At 36.2% G+C, this 19921-nt stretch overlaps 3 protein-coding genes across 8 annotated transcripts; 2 read left to right on the forward strand and 1 right to left on the reverse strand.

The window, feature by feature from the left end:
• Positions 1–293: 293 nt before the first annotated feature.
• ATAB2 (RNA binding protein) lies at positions 294–3337 on the reverse strand. Its single transcript, XM_086422184.1, has 5 exons — positions 2673–3337; positions 2469–2538; positions 1321–1492; positions 812–955; positions 294–653 (listed from the first exon to the last, which is right to left on the reverse strand). The coding sequence occupies exons 1-5, from the start codon at positions 3191–3193 to the stop codon at positions 394–396; spliced, it is 1167 nt and encodes a 388-aa protein (XP_086278310.1). The 5' UTR covers positions 3194–3337; the 3' UTR covers positions 294–393.
• A 2499-nt stretch (positions 3338–5836) lies between these two features.
• LOC147385231 (uncharacterized) lies at positions 5837–8975 on the forward strand. The gene is made up of 2 exons (XM_086422075.1): positions 5837–6561; positions 8569–8975. Exons 1-2 carry the CDS (start codon positions 5896–5898, stop codon positions 8725–8727), a joined length of 825 nt encoding a protein of 274 aa, XP_086278201.1. The 5' UTR covers positions 5837–5895; the 3' UTR covers positions 8728–8975.
• Positions 8976–10817: 1842 nt separating this feature from the next.
• LOC147385232 (uncharacterized) lies at positions 10818–18868 on the forward strand. 6 transcript variants are annotated; one of them, XM_086422070.1, is made up of 13 exons: positions 10894–11323; positions 11935–12181; positions 12289–12415; positions 12998–13125; positions 13210–13279; positions 13398–13500; positions 13639–13756; positions 15072–15153; positions 15519–15583; positions 16754–16826; positions 16900–16983; positions 18402–18482; positions 18624–18868. In XM_086422070.1, exons 2-13 carry the CDS (start codon positions 11979–11981, stop codon positions 18786–18788), a joined length of 1299 nt encoding a protein of 432 aa, XP_086278196.1. In that variant the 5' UTR covers positions 10894–11323; positions 11935–11978; the 3' UTR covers positions 18789–18868. The 6 variants fall into 6 exon arrangements, with proteins under 6 accessions (XP_086278198.1, XP_086278196.1, XP_086278194.1 ...); XM_086422068.1 differs by having other exon boundaries at positions 10894–11228; XM_086422071.1 differs by having other exon boundaries at positions 10932–11228; positions 15522–15583.
• Positions 18869–19921: the final 1053 nt, after the last annotated feature.

The raw sequence follows: 19921 nt of genomic DNA on the forward strand, positions 1-19921 counted from the left end.
CTAGTGCTACTTCTTACTAAAACCTTCTTTTCAAATGAAGAGCAAAAATTTGTCATAATTTATTTTGTTGGTAAAATTTTATCTTCTGTTCATTAATACGGAACAATTCAGAAATGTTGACAGTTACACATTTCATCTCCATGTTTTTTTCTCACTTTTCAACATATTAACACATGATATTTCTTGAGTTCAGATGAGAATCAATAATCTTTATGTTCCTCTAATGAGTCTCAATCATGAAATTACCTGGTGTACTTTAACAGTATTCATCGTCAAAACTTGGACAATATACAGAACTAGTAAGTGGAACTGTATCTTATTTGAAACTAGGAAACCAAATACAACACAGAAGAGAAAGGAACATTTGAAATCAAGGCTGCTGTTACTTATAAATTATACAGGTGGTGGGGGCAAATCCAATAGCAGCCAAAACCCAACACAGTCATCTGAATCTAAGTTCTCTTGGATGGCAAGAAAATGCAAACCTCCACAGGCTTTCTTAGCTTCTTCCCAAGCTTCACCCTCCTGTGTTGTTGCTGCAGTTTTTTTATAGGTAGCATAAACATACCGAGTTGAAATTCCAACCGATAGAATCAAGCAAGCCTTAGCCACATCAACTTCAACCGAACAAACTTCCAATCCGTTCATCCAAGCTGATCATATAGTGACGTTATGTAAGTATTCAAAGCAGCTATTAAAATTTTAGTTTCCATTTCATCTTTAAAAAAATATAGCAAAATCACCAATTTAAAGCTTACTGAGACTACAAGAAAAAGAAAGTGTGTCATTACCAAATTAAGGTAAAGGATACCTGCTAGAGGTTTAGCACGTGAAGTTGCAACAGAAAGTCCAGGAACCAGTGTATTGTCATCAATGTCAATCCCTAGTAGATCCAAATCTAGACTTGCGCCAAAAGCAAACTTTGTTTCCATTGACGATACCTCCTCCTTAACATCTGAAAATTTGCAAAGCAGAATTAGTCTCCCCTGAAAAAAACTAACATTAAAAAAAAAGATGGAAAACATGGCTATTTAGGAGAATTAGAATAAAGATGTTATAAGGACCTCTATATTTATGTTTGACCATGTTTACTGTTTCTTTCCTAATCAGAAAATAAATAAATAAGATACAAGCAAAGTCTCTCAAAATGGTATTCAAACAAGCTTTCATAAATGCCCCTCTAAGATGGTAAACAAGGAATTGCATGTGTGGTGGTGTTATACACAATGTTTTCTGTGACTATTGTGCAAATAAATTATAAGGAATATAAAGACAATATAAATGAAAAGTATTGCCAAACAGAAACTGTTTTCCATTTACTTGAGAAAGGTAGCTGAACAAATGCCCACTTCTCCCCGAAAAGGTTTTCAGGAAGTTCCATTGGGAAAGGATTATCTATTGCCAAAAGTGGCTTAGATCCTTCTTGAAAACCAGGATGACGCATGTATACAGTCTCGTACCTCTCTTCCAGCCATAGAAGTAACGATAAACACTGCAAATAACAAGACAATCATCAAGAAAATAAAATACAATATAGTGGAGCAATTCTAACTAGAGAACCATAGGTGACCTCATTACTCTTACGTGTAACAGACCAGATAAATCCCATTTATAGCCATGAGAAGCTGTGTAACTCTGATATGGCAATGAAACAGCACAAGTACATAGCAGCTACAACAGTTACAGTTACATTGAACTTTTGGGCGTGGTTGCAACACCTATTCTAAATTTCTTGGTAAGATAAAATAAGGGAAAACCATCGCAAGAACCTTGTAATACATGATATGATGAAGAATGAAAAAAACAAACAAATGGAACAGGAAAAAAAAAGAAGTATAGATGGTATGTACTACGTTCACTAAAGAAGGCTTTAAGCAAAGCCAGAGAAATATTAAAAATGGCTAAAAGATGCGAGATGCAGAATATGAAGCCTAATTTAATCCATTAATAGCTGGGGAATAGACGTCAAACATGCCCAACTTGCTCCCGATGCTAACCAATCTTTGCTCATGTGTCTACCAACTAATCTTCAAGTTTCACTTGCACTTTCTTTGGTCATTGCTTTCTGCCAAAGCGACAATCACTTCAACATGTTCTCTACCCCATGACACTAGAGGATTGGGTGAATATTGGATGGTAGTGTCATTGTCACAAACAAGGTAAAGAAGGATATGAACCTTGTTGCCGTTGGTTGGTCAACTCACCCAATATAGATTGTCTTTACTTTTTCTACTTTATCCAGTTTCCATCAAGTAATATCTAAGACCGCCATGAACAATACAAAAGACCATCAAACATAAGATGGCAATTGTTTCGCTTTATAGACCCCTTCTTCCAACTTAATTAGAGCCTGTGTTTTCTGTGATTTTCATTGTGCATTAACTCGAAAAAGATTCAATTACAATCTCAACAAGAAACTAAAGAGGTGACCTATACAAATATTGATTAAAGAAGTAGCTCATACTTACCCTTTTACTTGGAACAGGTTTTATACCAAGCTCCTTACAGGCTTTTGTGATAATTGTCTGCATTTGTAACCTATAATCCGGTAAAAGGGAAATAAATCAATCCCACTCATCCTCTCTGAATCAACCAAATTTTCAAAAAAAAAATTACATTCAAAGCAGAAAATAATTAACAGGCAAAATAGAGTTAAATACAGTAAAAATTACCTGAAAAAGAGGATTTTTTTTGGCAAGGGAACACCCAGTTCATCGCTAATTGATACCAATGCATCCTTTAAAGTTATACTATTGATGACATTGTTTGGGAAGTACTTGGTATACTGAAGTGAAAGTGTACCATCACAGACGACGAGCTCCCAAACCTTCTTCCCTCTAATATCTAATATTGGTCTTGAACAAAAGTCCAATTCCCACTCTGAAATGCTTTCGGGATCAACTTCGGAATCCAGATAGCTCAACTCCAGTGTCGGGTCATCTTCATCAACAATGTCGTTTTCCACAGCCGAAACCGGAGAATCGTTGGTTGGCAATGACAGAGAACTTTCAGATACAGAATTTGATCGAAATTGGGACAGCTTTGGTGTAGATTTGTGTGGTTTTGTGGAGAAATTGGAGGATGGGTATGAGATTCTGATGGGTTGTGAGAGGGAAATGGAATTGGAGATGGGTTTGTGAGATTGAGGCCTTTGGTTTCTGATTCTAGTTGGATTGAAGCTCAAGCTCGCCATGGAAATTCCCTGGTGAAGACTACTTGCAGATTATTTGGGCAGTTTGAGTTGATAGAGGGAGAGGGAAAGATAGAAAGGTTATCCACCACATATCCGTTGGTGACGGTTGGGTCTAGCACTGGGAGCGTAGGATAGGTCATGCGTATATCGAGAATGACTTTACTAACGTGCGCTGGGATGTCATGGTATGTGATGGTATAACTATTGAGGGTTTCTCCTTAACTTGTCTCCACTCTCCTACATGCACAAGAGCTGGTATTTCTTTTTGGAAAAAAAAAATCCCATAATTAGGAAAAGAAAAATAAATAAAAGGTTGATTTACGCGTTAATTCTCTGAGTTTTAATGAATATTAAAGACGTGTTTGGAACAAAAGGTCGAGTTTGAAGGTTGGACTTTCAAGAGTTTAGTCTCTCAAGTTTAACACTCAAAAGTTGCAATTGAAAATTAAATTTGACTTTAATGTTTGATTGATTTCGATAATTCAAATTGTACTTTGTAAAAAAATTCAATTCCATCATTGAGAGATCAAAGAAAATTCCCTAGAATCCATATTTTTCCCTCAAGGGTATGTTTGATTGCACATGAAAAATAGGGTGAAAAATCAATTTCCATAGAAAATGACATTTTAAAATGTTTGATTGCACGTGGAAATGGAAATTCATTTTTCACTCTAATCAAAAAGTCCACCAAAACATGGATTTTACTTTCCCACTCTTATGGGTGGGAAAGTGAAATCCACCCATATTTTCCATCCTCAATTCTTCCCTACTCATATCTTCTTCTTCTTTATCACCACCATCACATTAACCTCGCCGTCGCCATCATCACCATCTCCGGCCACCTTCTCCTCTCTCTCTCTCTCTTCTCCTTCTCCATCGCTCACATCCGCCACCACCACCACCACGTTCTCCCTTCATCTTCCTCATCATCTTCTTTCTCACTTACATCTGCCACCACCACCACATTCTCCTATTTTTTTCTTCACTTACCTCCACTGCCACTATCGCCACCACATCCTCATCCCTTCCTCTTCTTCCTCCCCCCTCCTCTTATCTTCTTTCTCTTCTTCCTCTCCTTCTTCTTTTTTCTCATATCATTTTTCCATGATTTTATCTAAGTAAAATCAAATAATGGAATTTGATTTTCCAACCCTATCTATTTTCCACCAATATTTTTCCATGGATTTCAAATTTCATGAAAAGTCACTTTCCATGCAATCAAACATACCAAAAAATTTTAATTTCTCCAACCTTTTCAAACACCCTATGAAAATTATCTATAATCCACACTATTATTGTCACATCTTCCTCCATTTTCTCGTGCATCTTAAATTGATGATAGAATTTTAGATATCATCAAGAGCTTCAAATGAAAATTTACGATTTCCAAACAAAACTCGAAAGAAAATAAATTATGATTTTCGTAAAGCATAATTCCATGAGGAGAATGAAAGAATAAAAGATCGATGTGAACTTGCTAAAAAATTCAAGAAAATTACGATTTAGATTTATCATTTGGAGATCTAAAATTCATTGGCTAGAAGAAGATGAAGAAGGAGAGAGAAAGAGAGATTCAATTGTGGTAGGAAAGGTGAAAGAGGCAACATAATTGCAAAGATCATCATACTCTACGAGTTTAAAACCAAAGACTCCAAAGTACTTTCCTTTTCCAAGCTTAGAAAAAACTCCACAAAAGAATGTCTTTTCTCGTTCATTTGGTGTATTCTTTCCTCATTACTCTTCTCAAGTTCAACCTTGTCCACTAGACATTACAGAGCTCATTTGTCTGGTCGAAGACTTGCATAAATAGAACTTCTTGAGCAAAAACTCTTGAATGATTATGCATCGATCATTTTATTTTTGGAAAGTGAGATCTCATGAAAGGATTCTAAAATTGAATGTTTGATGAAGAAGATTGAGTTCTTAGAAGATGAAAACAATAGGTTGAGAAGGGAAATTGAGAGATTACAAGTGAAGATTGAAGATCGTGGTTTTGCAGGGGGGAATAGTTGGAAATCGAGGGCGAGCTTGACGGTTGACAGTTGACAACTTTCACTAAAATAGGCAAAAGTTGAAATCAATAGAATATCACAAATTGATGACTTGAGACAATTATGAATTAATGTGAAATAGGTTTGTCATATACACAAAAATCACTAACTAACACGAATTGTAGACTATTGCATTCAACATTTTATTTTCAAATAAACTCTAAAATACAGACCTTGACAATAATATTCTCTGAGAGGCTAACTAAAATAACATCAATACCCTCATCTTTAACATCTATCAATGATTTTTCTCTTCCAAACCCATCCTTTTCGACTGGGAAGATTCCATCTCTTCAAACCTAAAATCTTGAGAGATGAAGGATAGTATTTGGAGGAAATTTTGGTATAAATCAAGATATTTTTTGGCTAAAGATGGAAGATGAGGGCATTAATGTCATTTTACGGGAAGTACGGTAATGCTGGTTTGAAAATTCGGGGTACCTCAAATATTTACAAAAACCTCAAGGGTATAAAACAGGGGTATTTGAAATATTCACCAAAATGCGGAGGGGGTATATCTGAATCACCAAGAAAAGAAGAAAAAAAAAAAAAAAAACCCTACTTTTCTCCCGTTATATAAAGTAACACAAATTAGGGTTTTCTTCACAATCCCCCGTTGCATCAAAACCAGAGAGCGCAACAACAGGCACAATGGCTGAGAGAGGCGGAGAACGAGGAGGCTTCGGTCGTGGATTTGGCCGAGGTGGTGGACGTGGCGACAGAGGCCGTGGAGATCGACGTGGAGGGAGGCGTGGTGGCCGCAGAGAAGAAGAAGAGAAATGGGTGCCCGTAACGAAGCTCGGACGCCTCGTCAAGGAAGGAAGGATTAGAAGCTTGGAACAGATCTATCTTCACTCTCTCCCAGTCAAGGAACACCAGATCATAGATACCCTACTCGGTCCTCAACTCAAAGACGAGGTCATGAAGATCATGCCGGTCCAGAAACAGACCCGGGCTGGACAAAGAACCCGGTTCAAAGCCTTCGTTGTCGTTGGTGACGGTAACGGGCACGTAGGGTTGGGTGTGAAGTGCAGTAAAGAGGTTGCTACTGCAATTCGAGGGTCTATAATTCTTGCGAAGCTTTCGGTGATCCCAGTGAGGAGGGGTTATTGGGGTAACAAGATCGGTAAGCCTCACACCGTTCCGTGTAAAGTTACGGGTAAGTGCGGTTCCGTTACGGTTCGGATGGTTCCTGCCCCTCGTGGAGCTGGGATTGTTGCTGCTAGGGTCCCTAAGAAGGTGCTGCAGTTCGCTGGGATCGAGGATGTCTTCACCTCTTCTCGCGGATCGACAAAAACTCTTGGGAATTTCGTCAAGGTTCGTTTTATTTATTTTTGGATTTTCTGTTATTTCTTGAGGTTAGATTTATATTCTGTTGGATTAAGTTTTAATCTTATATAAATTATCTTATGGATTGATTTCCTTTGTTTGCATTGTGGGTTTTTAATTAGTGATGTGTTCACCTCTTCCTTTTTTTTCATAGGTTTTCTTTTTAGTTGAATTTATGAATTTCGTAGTTATGTTTCTTGGAGAAAATGATTGGATCTTTGGGGGAGATGATGAGTAATTTTTGGTCCGTGTTTCTGAATAAATTTTGACTGATAAACCATTTCCAACCTCTGATCCTCCTTCAGATCTATGAAATTCAAAGCTTTTGCTATACCCATACTTCTGTAACTTAGGAACAAAATTTCCATTCTGAGTGCTTAGATTGGATTTGTTTGTTTTTACATGATTTTCATGTAAAAATAAACAAAATCTTAGTTTTCACACAAATTGAGGTTCCTTATTAAGGGTATACCGCTGTTTTCCTTGTTTCATTAAAGTGCCTATGCATGGCCGTGATTCGAATGGGCTGAGATTCAAATTGAGGTTGAAAGTTAATTTTAACTTTCATGTTTGTTTTCCTTTGAGATTCAAATTGGAGTTGTAGAGAATTCAAATCCATCATTGAGATTTGATAGATCCATGAAAAAGATTAAAAGAAATTACAAATCCAACATCCTAAACAAAATCTTTCCTTTGGTTCTCCACTAAGAAAACCAAAAAAAAAAAAGAACAAGGAAAAAGTTTGAAGTACCTTTGTTGTTATTTTTCAAATCAGAAGAAATTGTTTGAGGAGAGAGAGGGAGTGAGGGAGGGAGTCATTCGAGTCAATAACTTTCACAGTGAACCCGCTCTTATAAAACACACCCTGGATCTTTGGGGGAGATGATGAGTAATTTTTGGTCCGTGTTTCTGAATCAATTTTGACTGACAAACCATTTCCAATCTCTGATCCTCCGCCAGATCAATCAAAATAGAAAGCTTGTGCTATAACCATACTTGTGTCACTTAGGAACAAAGTCCTCATTCTGAGCTGTTAGGCTAGATTTGTTTATTATTTGATTATTTATTTTTTACATGTAAAAAATAAACAAAATCTTAATTTTTACACAAATTAAGGTTTCTTATTAAGAGTACGTTGCTTTTTTCCTTGTTTTCATTAAAGTTCCTATCCATGGCAGTGTTAAGAAGTTACAATGGGTTGAGCACTTATAACTCAATAGCCAATATTCATTACATTGAATGGAGAAGATTCTATGGGGTGTTCAAACACATGTTTCTCCGACCAACTTGTCGAAGAAGCATCATTATTTGTTCTCTCTCCTAGCAAACTGTGAAATAGAAAAGGAAGTGTATTATGATTTAGGCATTAAGTGTATTATGAAATAGATAGAAAACTTAGTCTTGCCTTTCGAAGGTCTGGAAATGCATTAGTGTTGTGAATGGTTTATATGCATAAACGATAACGGGATTTCACTTTAGAAATTATGTTTTGCTGCAACTAACACGTCACATGCATCTCCATATCGTTCCTGTGTTTTGGAACTTTATGTCTAACTATAATGCAATTCTCTTAATTTGCCTTTAGTTGCTGCTTGATTCCTGAATGAAACCCTATTTATAAATGCTATTTGTTTTCCATATTGTTTGTAAATTTTAGTTTGTAGTCTTTTATTTGTTAGGGTTTTGTCTGGTGTATTCAGAAATATTAGGAAGTGCCAACTTGGCTTAAGTGGTAAGAAATGTAGAGTGTTGTTCTCACGTCCTCTGTTCAAACCCCATTGAGCCCAACTTCATTTGCTAACTACTAACTCTATATATATATTTTGTGTTAGCATTTTCCAATACAATTTGGTGCCAGGGGTCTTGGCTATTATAGTCTAATCCCAGCTTACCCACTTTCAAAATGGAAAGTGAATTCTCATTTCTGATGATTGAATGTGATTTTAATTAGGATGGGATTTTATTACTAATAATTGAATATGCATATGTGTGCAGGCTACTTTTGATTGCCTCCTAAAAACATATGGTTTTCTGACACCTGATTTCTGGAGGGAGACTCGCTTCACGAAATCGCCATTCCAAGAATACACAGATCTGTTGGCGAAGCCCACAAAAGCCATCATTCTTGATGATGCTGAGAAGATAGATGCTTGATGAAGAAGAGATTTGGGTAGGTATCAAGCTTAGTAGATTTTTTTTTTTTTTTTTTTTTTGGTGGGTGTGAAAATTTGAACATAAAGATCCTCTAGTAAGAGTAGTCAGAGGTTGATTTTAAGTTGATGAATCTTTTATTAGAGTTTTGGTTGAATCGTTTAGTGTCTCAAGTATCAGATTTTGTTTGATTACTTTGTTTTTATTCCCATATGCAGTTATGGACATCCTAATAGTACAACTTTTCTTTGCATGCTTCTTCAGATTATTGAGATTACTGCGAAATTCTTTGGTCCATTTTTTTTTTCTTTCAGTTCAACAATAGTTTGATTTTTCTGGGTGGTGACAGTCTCTGTAATTCCATAGATTTCCTGGAGTACCCCCTCTCAACCTGTATAACTATACAACCATGTCATCTTTCTCTTGGGCCCCCCATCTCTCACACCTATGGTCAGATTGTCTCGGCATTGATTAGTTTTTTGAGTTTCGTTGCGACTCCCTTCCTCTCTGTTTCTTAACTTTACCATCAGTCTCTAAGCCCAGTTATGATGTTACTTAATTGTAATTCTTCTCTCTTCCTTGCTACTTCTCACTTGATCCATGGCCTTGCATGAAGTCAGGAGTTGATGCCACTAAAGGAAATTTTCTAGGTTTTGTTCGAGTCCTAGAGAATGTTGTTAGGGTCGTTGTCCTTTCTAAGGGCCAATAGGTGGGTGAAAAATTATTGAGAGATTTACCAGGCAGACCCATCTGTTGCAACTTTAATTACAAAAACTCCCTACTTTTACAAGTTTGTTACTCAACAAACCTTTCAGGCTTGCTCGACTTGTAAAGATTTCAAATCTTACAAACGGTCTTTTGGGCTCACATGGATTATTACATTGGCAAATCAACACCACTGACTTCTAGATTTCATGGAAAAACTTCAATTCAAACGATTGATTTTTTTTTTTTTTTTTTTTGAGCTTAGTCCATGGTGTTGAAAATAAATGATGAACGTTCAAATTTCAACTATCAAAATTAACGTTCTTTGATATTTTTTTTTTCATAGTTTGAATTCTGTTGCGTGTTTTCCTGCAGTACCCTATAGTAAAATTAGATGATGAAGGACAGTCACAAAATCTGTGTCGTTAAAAAATTGACCGTCCATCTTCAAAGTCTTTGTTGGACTTAAGAATTCTATTTTTTCCAAAACTGATCTACACCATGATTCATACTAGGCTGACTTGTCTGATTTAATTTCCAAGATTTCAATCTCTACTGATTAAAAAAGACTACAGATACTGAAGTGAAAACACACTACAAAAGATCCGGTCCTCACCAATAGAGGGTCAAAAAGGCCATTTACAATGAGGCCTATTATTGCCACACAGACTTATTCATCTCAACGAAGGGCCTTTCTGTTACCTCTATACGTCCCATCTTAAAATGTGTTGTAAGTGGGGTGTAGAGAGTACGGTGCAAATAGCCTAGCCCCTAAATGAAACAAGGGAAAAACTCATCTATTGAATCTCATGGTTTCAAAACTCATCTGAGACTGAGACGTACCGTTCGAGTCGTCTTGACATCAGGCATGAATGAGAAGGATGGACAAGTCAATTTTTAAAATGAGATTTAATACCTCCTGTTCATTTTTAAAATTTTTGGACGAGACATTTTAAATGTATTGAAAAACTCATCCGAGACGGTTCGATATCAAACATGGACAAGACGAGACGTGAAATCAAATTTTAAAACCATGCCATCTTTTCAAGCTGTTTGGTTCGACAAAGCAATTTGTTATTGCATCCAAAAAACAAGAGAGGTCTTTGGGTTCAAGCAGATTAAACCCATAGCGTGCAGGAATCAACCCAGTCATTCCCTCTCAAATTGGTTCAAGCAGATTTGACATATCAATTGGAAAGTTTAATTAAAATTTGATATCAATTAAAAAGTATTTGTTTAATAATTGTTTATTTTTTGTTATAAGTTAGATTAATAGAAGCTTTAACCACAAAAAAAATATTTTATATAAATTAAAAACATGTATAGTTTTTTTTTTTTTTAAATCATTTCTATTGCAAAATAAAGCTAAGAAAGTCATCCAAATCAAATGAGTGGACCGAGTTTTTGAGAAAAAAGGCTGAGTTATTCAAGAAATCGTCCGGTTGGGATTTTCCTAATCCCAGCTTTCTCTCTCTCTCTGAAAAAAAAAAAAACAAAAGGCCCGGTTTGAACCGGAATTTAGCAGATCGCTCGGTTCATGCCCAACCAGTTCTAAATCGACCATGTCAAACCGGAATCGATTAAGTTTGAATGCCGTGTCAAAACTCAAAAGCGTTCCGGAAAGAGTGAGTTGTGAAAAGCGTTCTGGAAAGAGTGAGTTTTGGACTTCTGGCGCCACAGTTTCGGTGATTTATCTCTTCCCGCATTCTCTCTCGTCGGACATACTGAAACACATACTCGACTCAACTCAACTAACACTGTTCCTGCGATCCAGCGGTGGCACTCTCTCACTATATCCTGTAAACCCTAACCTTACATTTATTTTTATTCTCCTCTCTCGTTTTTTTTAATCTCTCAGATGAGCACGAAAACTACTTTGATTTTATCTGCTAAGGTGTGCGTTTGTTTGGTTTTTATTCTGATTAAATAAAATCTTAAATCATGGTAGAACGAACCATCGATGATGACTTCTCTAAATGCAGATAGACGGATCGACGATATTATGCTGTTTTCTCGCTTTACATTTGGTACTTATTATTACAGTAAGAAAAAAAAATTGAATAATGTTGCAGTTCTAGCTCCAATTAACCTATTTTAGTCTGATTTCCATAATTGGATTTTTTATTCTGCACTGTTTCTCGTAAAATCCCGATCGCAAAAGATTCGAATTTGAACGAATCGATATTCACCATTCAATTCTATTTAAAGCCATGTTATCTGGTAATTCAATTATCATAACGTTTTAGAATGATTTGTGGGGCCGATGACTGTAAGAGATAAGGGCATGACTTTATGTATCAAATAGTGTCAAACCCAACACCACATCTTCAGCTGGCCGGCTGTGACATCATGGTGTCATGTTACGACTTGCAAGAGATAAGGGCTTAACTTTCCGCACCATTATCGCCTAAGTGATCTTGGGGCATTAGTTTGGTTCATAAGACTTATCAGATGGTCTTAACGAATGCTTGTGTTAAAATGCGGTTGGTTTCTTTTTATGGACAGTTAGCTTTGAAAGAAAAATTCTACGATCTGATTGGGGAGTGAGGATGAAGTCTACGCTACATTCTTTGGTTTCTTCAATGACTCCTTTTCATTCAAATGCCTTCAAAACTCATAAAAGATCGTCGTTCAAGTTATTATGTGGTCATTCAACTCAGTCAAGAAAATTTTGTTCACAAGCTCAGAAGATGCATCCAACACACATGAGAGATGTTATGAGTGCGGAACGCTATCTTCCTCCTTGGTTCAGGTGGGCATGGATGGGATTTCGATTTGAGTTCATTTTGATAGATAGAGCAACTCATAGTTTCTCAAACTCTACCAACTTGTGTTAATTACAGTCACTGAATTCTGCAGTGTTGCTCCAATGATGGACTGGACGGATAACCATTACAGGACTCTTGCTCGACTCATATCAAAGCATGCGTGGCTTTACACAGAGATGGTTGTCGCTGAAACTATTGTTCATCAAAAGGACAATTTGGTAAGACCAATGGGCCTTGTCTTGTTTTTCTATTATAAGGAGAACTAAGTTATTTTCAGAGATGTAGTTTTTTTTCCCATTGTAATAATAATGCAGAATGCAATACTTTTGGGTGTTTAATCTCACCCCATATGCTTCAGTTTCTTTTTATCCTTAGTAGCCTTGATTAATGTAAGTGTGTGACATTGTATTTTGTGAAGCTTTTAGCGGTGTTGCAGCATATTGTTAAGTGCTCCTCACCTCCTCTGATCTCCATTTTACTTTTGTTTAGTCCTTTTTTCTTTAATGAATCACTTTTACCTATCAAAAAAAGAGAGTATTGAATGGCTCTACTGTCAACGTTTTATTCCTCTTCCTCTACAATAATGTATAGCTTATATAACTGCTGAGATGCGCAGAGATGAGAAGGTTAATGAAAATCGCTCTGGGTTTATTATCAGTGATATGATGATAACAATCCGGATATTTTCTTTTTGCCAACAACACTGTCCAGTTCATGATATTTCAGGATAATATGTTTAAGATTCATAGATTATCTTTTAAACAATCATTGATGCTCCATAATTTTTCACTGTCACTCAGGATAGATTCTTGGCATTTCCACCAGAACAACACCCTATTGTTCTTCAAATTGGTGGGAGTAATTTGGATAACTTGGCAAAAGCAGCTGAACTTGCAAATGCCTACGGTTATGATGAGATTAATCTTAAGTTCGTATCTAGCTTTTCTCTTTCACCTATTTTTGTCCTCCTTGTTTTCATCCATGTGTTGAGAACTTGTGGTTGATATGCCAGCTGTGGTTGCCCCAGTGGAAAAGTGGCCGGACATGGGTGCTTTGGTGTTCGTCTTATGCTTAATCCAAAGGTCTGAATCGGGGCCTAACTCAACTGCTAATTACGGAGTTCAATAGACTTGCCAGTTCATGTTTGGATAGCTTTTCTGATGTAGCTTGATAGAGATATCTTGATTTTTGCAAGGGAAGTTTGTTGGAGATGCTATGTCAGCCATTGCTGCCAATTGTGATGCTCCTGTCAGTGTAAAGTGCCGAATAGGAGTTGATGATCATGATTCATACGATGAACTCTGTAAGAGCCTTCTTTAACTGAAGCTTACCTAATTAAAGAAAACAATCGTGACTTAGGGACATTTATTTTTTGTTCTTTATTATCATATATGCAAGAATTTTCTTGATTTTATTCTGATTATTATTTTTTTCTTTTCAGGTGATTTTGTTCATACAGTTGCATCTCAATCTCCAACTAGACATTTCATAATACATGCACGGAAAGCATTGCTCAATGGCATTAGCCCCGAAGAAAATCGAAAAATTCCTCCCTTAAAGTATGTATCTGCTTTGTAACCCTGCTGTTCTACTAAATCTTTGAGTAACTAGAATTAAACTGGAACTTCTGATAAGAAATATTTGAGTGTATATGGGTATTCATATTTTTTGCATCTAAACTGTATATGGATGCATGCAAGAAGGGAAGGAGGACCTTGTCATGGCACATCCACGGAGCTCTGCATAGCATGCAGCATTATACAAGGATTAAGGACAGTTATTAGTTACAACGAAATTAAATTCTATTGTTTGTAGTAAAAAAATCTAATTTTTGCTATTTTAATGAAATTTGAGTTTGCAACCTTTTGTGAATAGCATTTTTTTCTGTATTTGAATAGGTGCAAGAGTTTCTTGAGAATGGTTGAATGAAATTTAGTAGATTTAAGAAAATTTCCATTTTCATTAGTTGCTCCATAGTAGGTTTATTATTTCGAAAAGGACGTAAGTACAATTTAGGAAAATGAAAGTTGAGTCATGGTTGATTTTTTATTTCATGTTTTAAGTAGATTTTTGTTGACCCAAATATATGGGATATGGGGGAAGCTTGCTTTGATTAAGAATATCCTATCAATTTTTCCTATCGACTACTTGTTGTTTACGATTCTAGTTAATGTGGCAAAGAGGGGGAGGAGCTCATTGAGGAGTTTCTGTGGAGGAGTGAAGATGACAAATTAAGTACTGTTTAGCATATTGGGAGGCTCTATGCAAACCCAAGGATATTGGGTGGTAGGGATTGAGACAATTCTTGAAGATGAATGGAGCTCTCTTGGAGAAGTGGTTGTGGAGGAACCAAATGTTCTTTGGAGTAAAGTATTTGACAGAAAATTTGGGTGTCCAAAGAGAGGGGGTGGGAGTGTGCTAATTAGGATTTTGGTGTCTATTTTGATCATCCTAGAGAGAAACATTTCATACAAAAATATTTTGACTAGTGTGGAAGTTGATACAATTGTCATGGAAATGGTCTAAGTGTTGTGGAAATGACGGAAATTTGGGAACTTTTTCCTCAAAAATCCAAATGTCTCTTTCAAAATGGCCCAAATGGGTCAATGGAAGCATTTTTCATAAAATATGATGTGAAGAATTGAAGGCTTCTTCTTGCAACCCATGGAAAAACTTCAAAATGCTCCCCGGGGATATCTATTTGATTAAAGACAAATGCTCATGTTCGGCATGGGCCGCCTTCCTTGGTTCTAAATTTGTAGTAATCATAATTCCTTTTTTTTTTTTTTTGGTCGAAAGCTTTTCATGGAATTCTCTCTTTTGTAATGTCATTTTTGGTTTCAGGAAATTGACGACATTTTATTTAATATGCAGATATGAGTACTACTTTGCCCTTTTGCGTGATTTTCCAGACTTACAATTCACTATGAATGGAGGCATAACTGGCATTGATGAGGTGATCCTTTGCCAAAATAACTCTTTATCTGTTCTGTCTGACTGGGACACAAAACATGGGATCATTGAAAACAATGTCAATATTTTTCAATCATGTATTAGGATAGCTTGCTAGGACAAGGTCATCATGCTGACACATTTACTGTTTTTATACACCATAATGAATTATCATCTACACCGTACATTGGTCCCTAACGTATAACGCATGTCAATATACATACAATTTGATTAAGGAATATTTTCTTTCCCTGCTTCTGTTTCCACTCCCTTTTTGAAGATTTAGACATTGACTATATTTTTTAACTACATACAACATCAAAAGGATCCTATATTTGAATTTGTACTGTTATTCACAATTTCATTTAGCAGGTTAACGCAGCACGAAGACAAGGAGCTCATGGGGTGATGGTCGGACGAGCTTCTTATAACAAGTATGGTCAGATTACGTAATAAAGTTGCTGCATATCTTGCTCAATACACAAGATGCTACTGTTAATTATTTATAAATATTATGTTGTGCTTGCAACACTTACAAAGTAGATGTGAAGAATATTTGTCTAATTTTACTTTCAAATCATGCAATGCATCCATCAACTAATATGTAAGTTAGCTTATAAAAAATAAAAATAAAAACTAATATGTAAGTTCATATACTTAGTTTTAGAACTTCACTGAACTGACCAAAATTTGATTGCAGGAATCATTAGTATGTAGGTTTTCTAATCGGGACCCATGTTACTCTAGATGATCGAGTTGTGAGGATAAGCGGACTTGATTATTGTGAGAATAATGTCAGTGAAGATGGTGCACATTATTTTTTTTGGAGGGATATATAAATTAATATTACTACAAATATCTGTCTTGAGATTCGTCAATCTGATAGAGTTATTTCAATCAATTGGTTAACTTTGGTATAAAAGGTGAGGTACTCTTAGTTTAGTTTTTATTTTTTGACCCCTGTAATATCAATTGTCGTAGCATGAACTTTGTGGAAAAAATTGCACTGATTTACCCTTTATAGAAAAAAAATACCACTCAGCAAACATTTGTGAAAAAGATGGACTGCCATTTTAGTATGGCTGCAGAGAAAATCTTGAACTGGTCGTTGAATAATAGTTACATGCCACTGGAACCTGTAAGGGACCTAGGAAATCTAATTAGTAGTCTTTAAATAGAAATGAACCAGTCACTAGTCTACAAAAGCTCTTATATTAAAGAACGTGGAATGCATGAGGAATTGAAGCATTACTATGTCAATTGAGAAATTGAAGTTCCACAAAGAAAATTGACTATCACAGATGTAGAACTGCATATTGTGATGTATAGGCGATAAACAAGTACCATAAATACCTTATCCAAATTACAAAACAGGCCTGCGTGTGAATCCTGCAATTTTTTTTTCCACAAAGGTTGAAGGTATTGTTTTCAAAACAAGAGAAAGTACTCTTTGGAATGCTTCAGAAGTCATTTTCTTTTAATCTCTGGAATTCTTGTCCTTTTTATCAAGTTCTCTTTCTTTCTTGTTTCCGGTTTCATTTCTATTTTTCGGTGCTGGTTGATACTAGTTGGAACATCTAACAAGCCAACCACATTTGTGGCAGTCCATGGTCGACTTTGGGACATGTTGATAGCTCAGTATATGGTGCCCCTGGTGTTGGTCTTTCACGCCGTCAGGTACTTGAATTGATAAAGCTACCTTAGTTGTATTCATTGTGGGCTTCTTCTCACCCTTTGCAAATCTTTGTAGGTCCTTGAACAGTTTCAGGTATATGGTGATTCTGTTGTAGGAAAATATGGGCCTAATAAGCCAAATGTTCGGCAGGTGGTTAAGGTCAGTAAGGAATATTTCAAGCTTCTCATTTCTACTCTGGTGGAATGCCTACCCTAGTCGCATGTGTATAAGAAAGTATGTTACTTGCCATCTTTGCTTGGCATAAGGGTGTTTTGTTGATTTACTAAGGGCATGTGACTTTTGCGCATGCTGTTTGGTTTTACTTCATTCTCCTATTCAATCTCTGGTGGTGCTTTCCTAGATCTATTGCTGCTTTGTTTCATGGTTGGCAGACCATGGCCTATAGATACATAAAGGATTCTTTGTAATCTAGTGTTGGGGAATTTGGGAAGAGTGGAATAGCTGGGCTTTTGAAGGGAAGGAGCATTCTCTCAAGGAGGTCATCATCTTGCTTTTAGTTTTTCTGTTCGTTTAGTGAAAAGATTTAAACGAGTTCGAGGGCTCTTTTTTCTTTTAGAAGATCTTCTGTATAGATGGAGCCTGTTTGTAAGGAGCCTGATTGAGGCGTTTTGGGCTCCTCTGGGTGTTTTCTTTCTTGCCTGTCTCTTTGCTTCTCCTGTCTTACCTGGTTCTGCTTGACCCCCTCTTTGTCTTTCCTCTTTTATTTTCAAGTAAAAATCTTTTTATAGTGAATTAGTGATCAACGAAAAAAGGGCATGTGACTTGGTTTTAGATTCTCAAAATACCCTCATGAGTCATGATGGACAAGTGTTCGACAAAAGAGGAGTAATATTCTTTTATCTACATGCACCAGTAGGGCAGACATTCCTCTTCTTCTGTTTATTGAAATCTTCCTCTTAGAGAACGCAACAACAGGATATTCCACAGCAAGGAGAGCTCATCTCAACAAGTGATTTTAGAGATTTTGGGGCTTCTTTTCCTTTGGTCGAAGATGAGTAAGGACTTTGAGGGAGTGTGCTTTCAAGATTTTGTATTTAATTGGGGAATCATTTGTGACTCATAGCTTCCCGCCGGATGTGTTTTCTTTTCTGTTGTTTATTTCTTTCTTTGTTGCTGATGGTGTTTTGTTGTTTGGGGGTTATCTCAGCCTCCTTTCCTCCTTTTCTTCATTTATAAAATTTATATTTATCAAAAAAAATATTCTTGAACTGAGCCTTAAGTTTGTGAGAGATGGATGAGACAAAAATGTGGCAGAAAATTTGGATGTTACTAATCTGATTGCATATTGGCAGACAATTGTTATTCGCTCATTAACTACATCAACTTTTTCATTTTCATTGTTATATCATGTACATTTTACTTTTGTATCTGGGAAAACTTCCCATCATCTCCACACGTGGATTACTGGTTTTTTGCAATTCTAGAGTTGGATGCTTGATCATTTAAAAAAAAAAACAGGGAGTGCTTGTGTTTCTTGGAAAATATCTTTAAGATGGATTTAATCTGTTTGACTAATTCTTTCCTAATAATATGATTGCAATACTGGTATGCTGCAGCCTTTACTACACATTTTCCATTCGGAACCTGGAAATGGTCTGTGGAAGCGCAAGGTTGATGCTGCACTACGCCATTGCGAGGTATGTCAGTAATTGAGAACGTATGATGTTTTTTGGGTAATCAGAAGACCATGATCCTCTTTTAAATCATCCATCAATGCTTTCAGTTGTTTATGGTTGGATGTTGCTTTAGATCTTTCTTGTTGCTCTTGAACTGTGTAGACCATCGAGTCCTTTCTTGAGGAAACCCTTGAAGCTATTCCAGATTCTGTGCTGGATTCAATCCCTGACAATAACCCATCTTCTTGTGAAAATACTTTTGCTGATCTGCACGACTTGCTGCCGCCTCCATATAAATCTATAGAAAAAGAGGTACTATATGCATAGTATGTGTATTTGTATTTACAATTGTACATTGACTTTAGGTCTTGTACTCTTCTTCATTTATTCACATTGTTTTAAGTAGAGATATCCTTGCATGAAATTAATGCGATAGGATGCACAAATGTGCATACAAAGTAGAATCACCTTGCAATAGTCAATGGATATAGAAATCAATCAAGTTCTATCCCAACTATCTGTTCTTGGCTACATGAACAGCTTAACCTAGAAACAAGAAAATTGTATTGTGCAAGGGCATGGTCAACAAACCAATGAGATAGTGCCATGTGGAAAGAGAAATGCAGGCCCCATTCTTTCTTCTTGTTTCTTAAAAAGGGTAACTAATTCGTGAGGTTAATATGTCTCTGGGAGGCCCCCACTCTTACATCTTTTGGTTCTATTTTAAAAGTTGGTATCCTTTCACCGAACCATCTTATTTGTTGTACATTTCCTTTAAACAATTTAACGTCATAATTGTCTTAACTAAAGATATGATTCAAGGTAGAGTTGATTGGTCCAGAAATTCATGTTTTGGATCCCAATATTTGCGGTAATTATACCATGTAATAAATAAAATAAATAAAAGGTTCATTTATTACGGATTGGTGATTTAGAATCTTTGAATTTGAGCACACTTTTTTGTAGGGGTGCAACTTGGTTTGATTTCGAGCAAAATCAGAACCGAACCGACCAAGGCCGGTTCTATTAACTTGAAACCAGAACCGAACCGAATCGAACTTAATTCGATTTGGTTTGGTTCGGTTTCATGGGTTGCCAAAAACATTTCATCAATAATTAAGAAAAAAAAAAAAGCATTTTAAATTAAATCTTCTAAAGACCATCCTACATGCCATTCTACAGACCCTCTTAGTATCCTACATGCCGTGCTACAGTTATGGATACACAATATCTACCGATCATCGTGGACTTTCAATTAATCGATTTTTAATGATTTTAATAACTAAAACAAACAAACAAACAAACCCTAAAGAAGATTAACTTGTACTCCATGTATCGATCAAAAGAATCACCTGTCCAACCTTGTGTTTTATTTTCCACCATGATTGAAAATGAAATCAAACAAAACATAATCGCACAAATCCTAAATGCTATTGTCGCCCTCTTCACCATAATTTCTC

The sequence above is a fragment of the Akebia trifoliata genome, chromosome 14 (assembly GCF_017979445.1).
Source record: "Akebia trifoliata isolate Shusen 1 chromosome 14, ASM1797944v1, whole genome shotgun sequence".
In the NCBI taxonomy this organism is placed as follows: Eukaryota; Viridiplantae; Streptophyta; class Magnoliopsida; order Ranunculales; family Lardizabalaceae; genus Akebia; species Akebia trifoliata.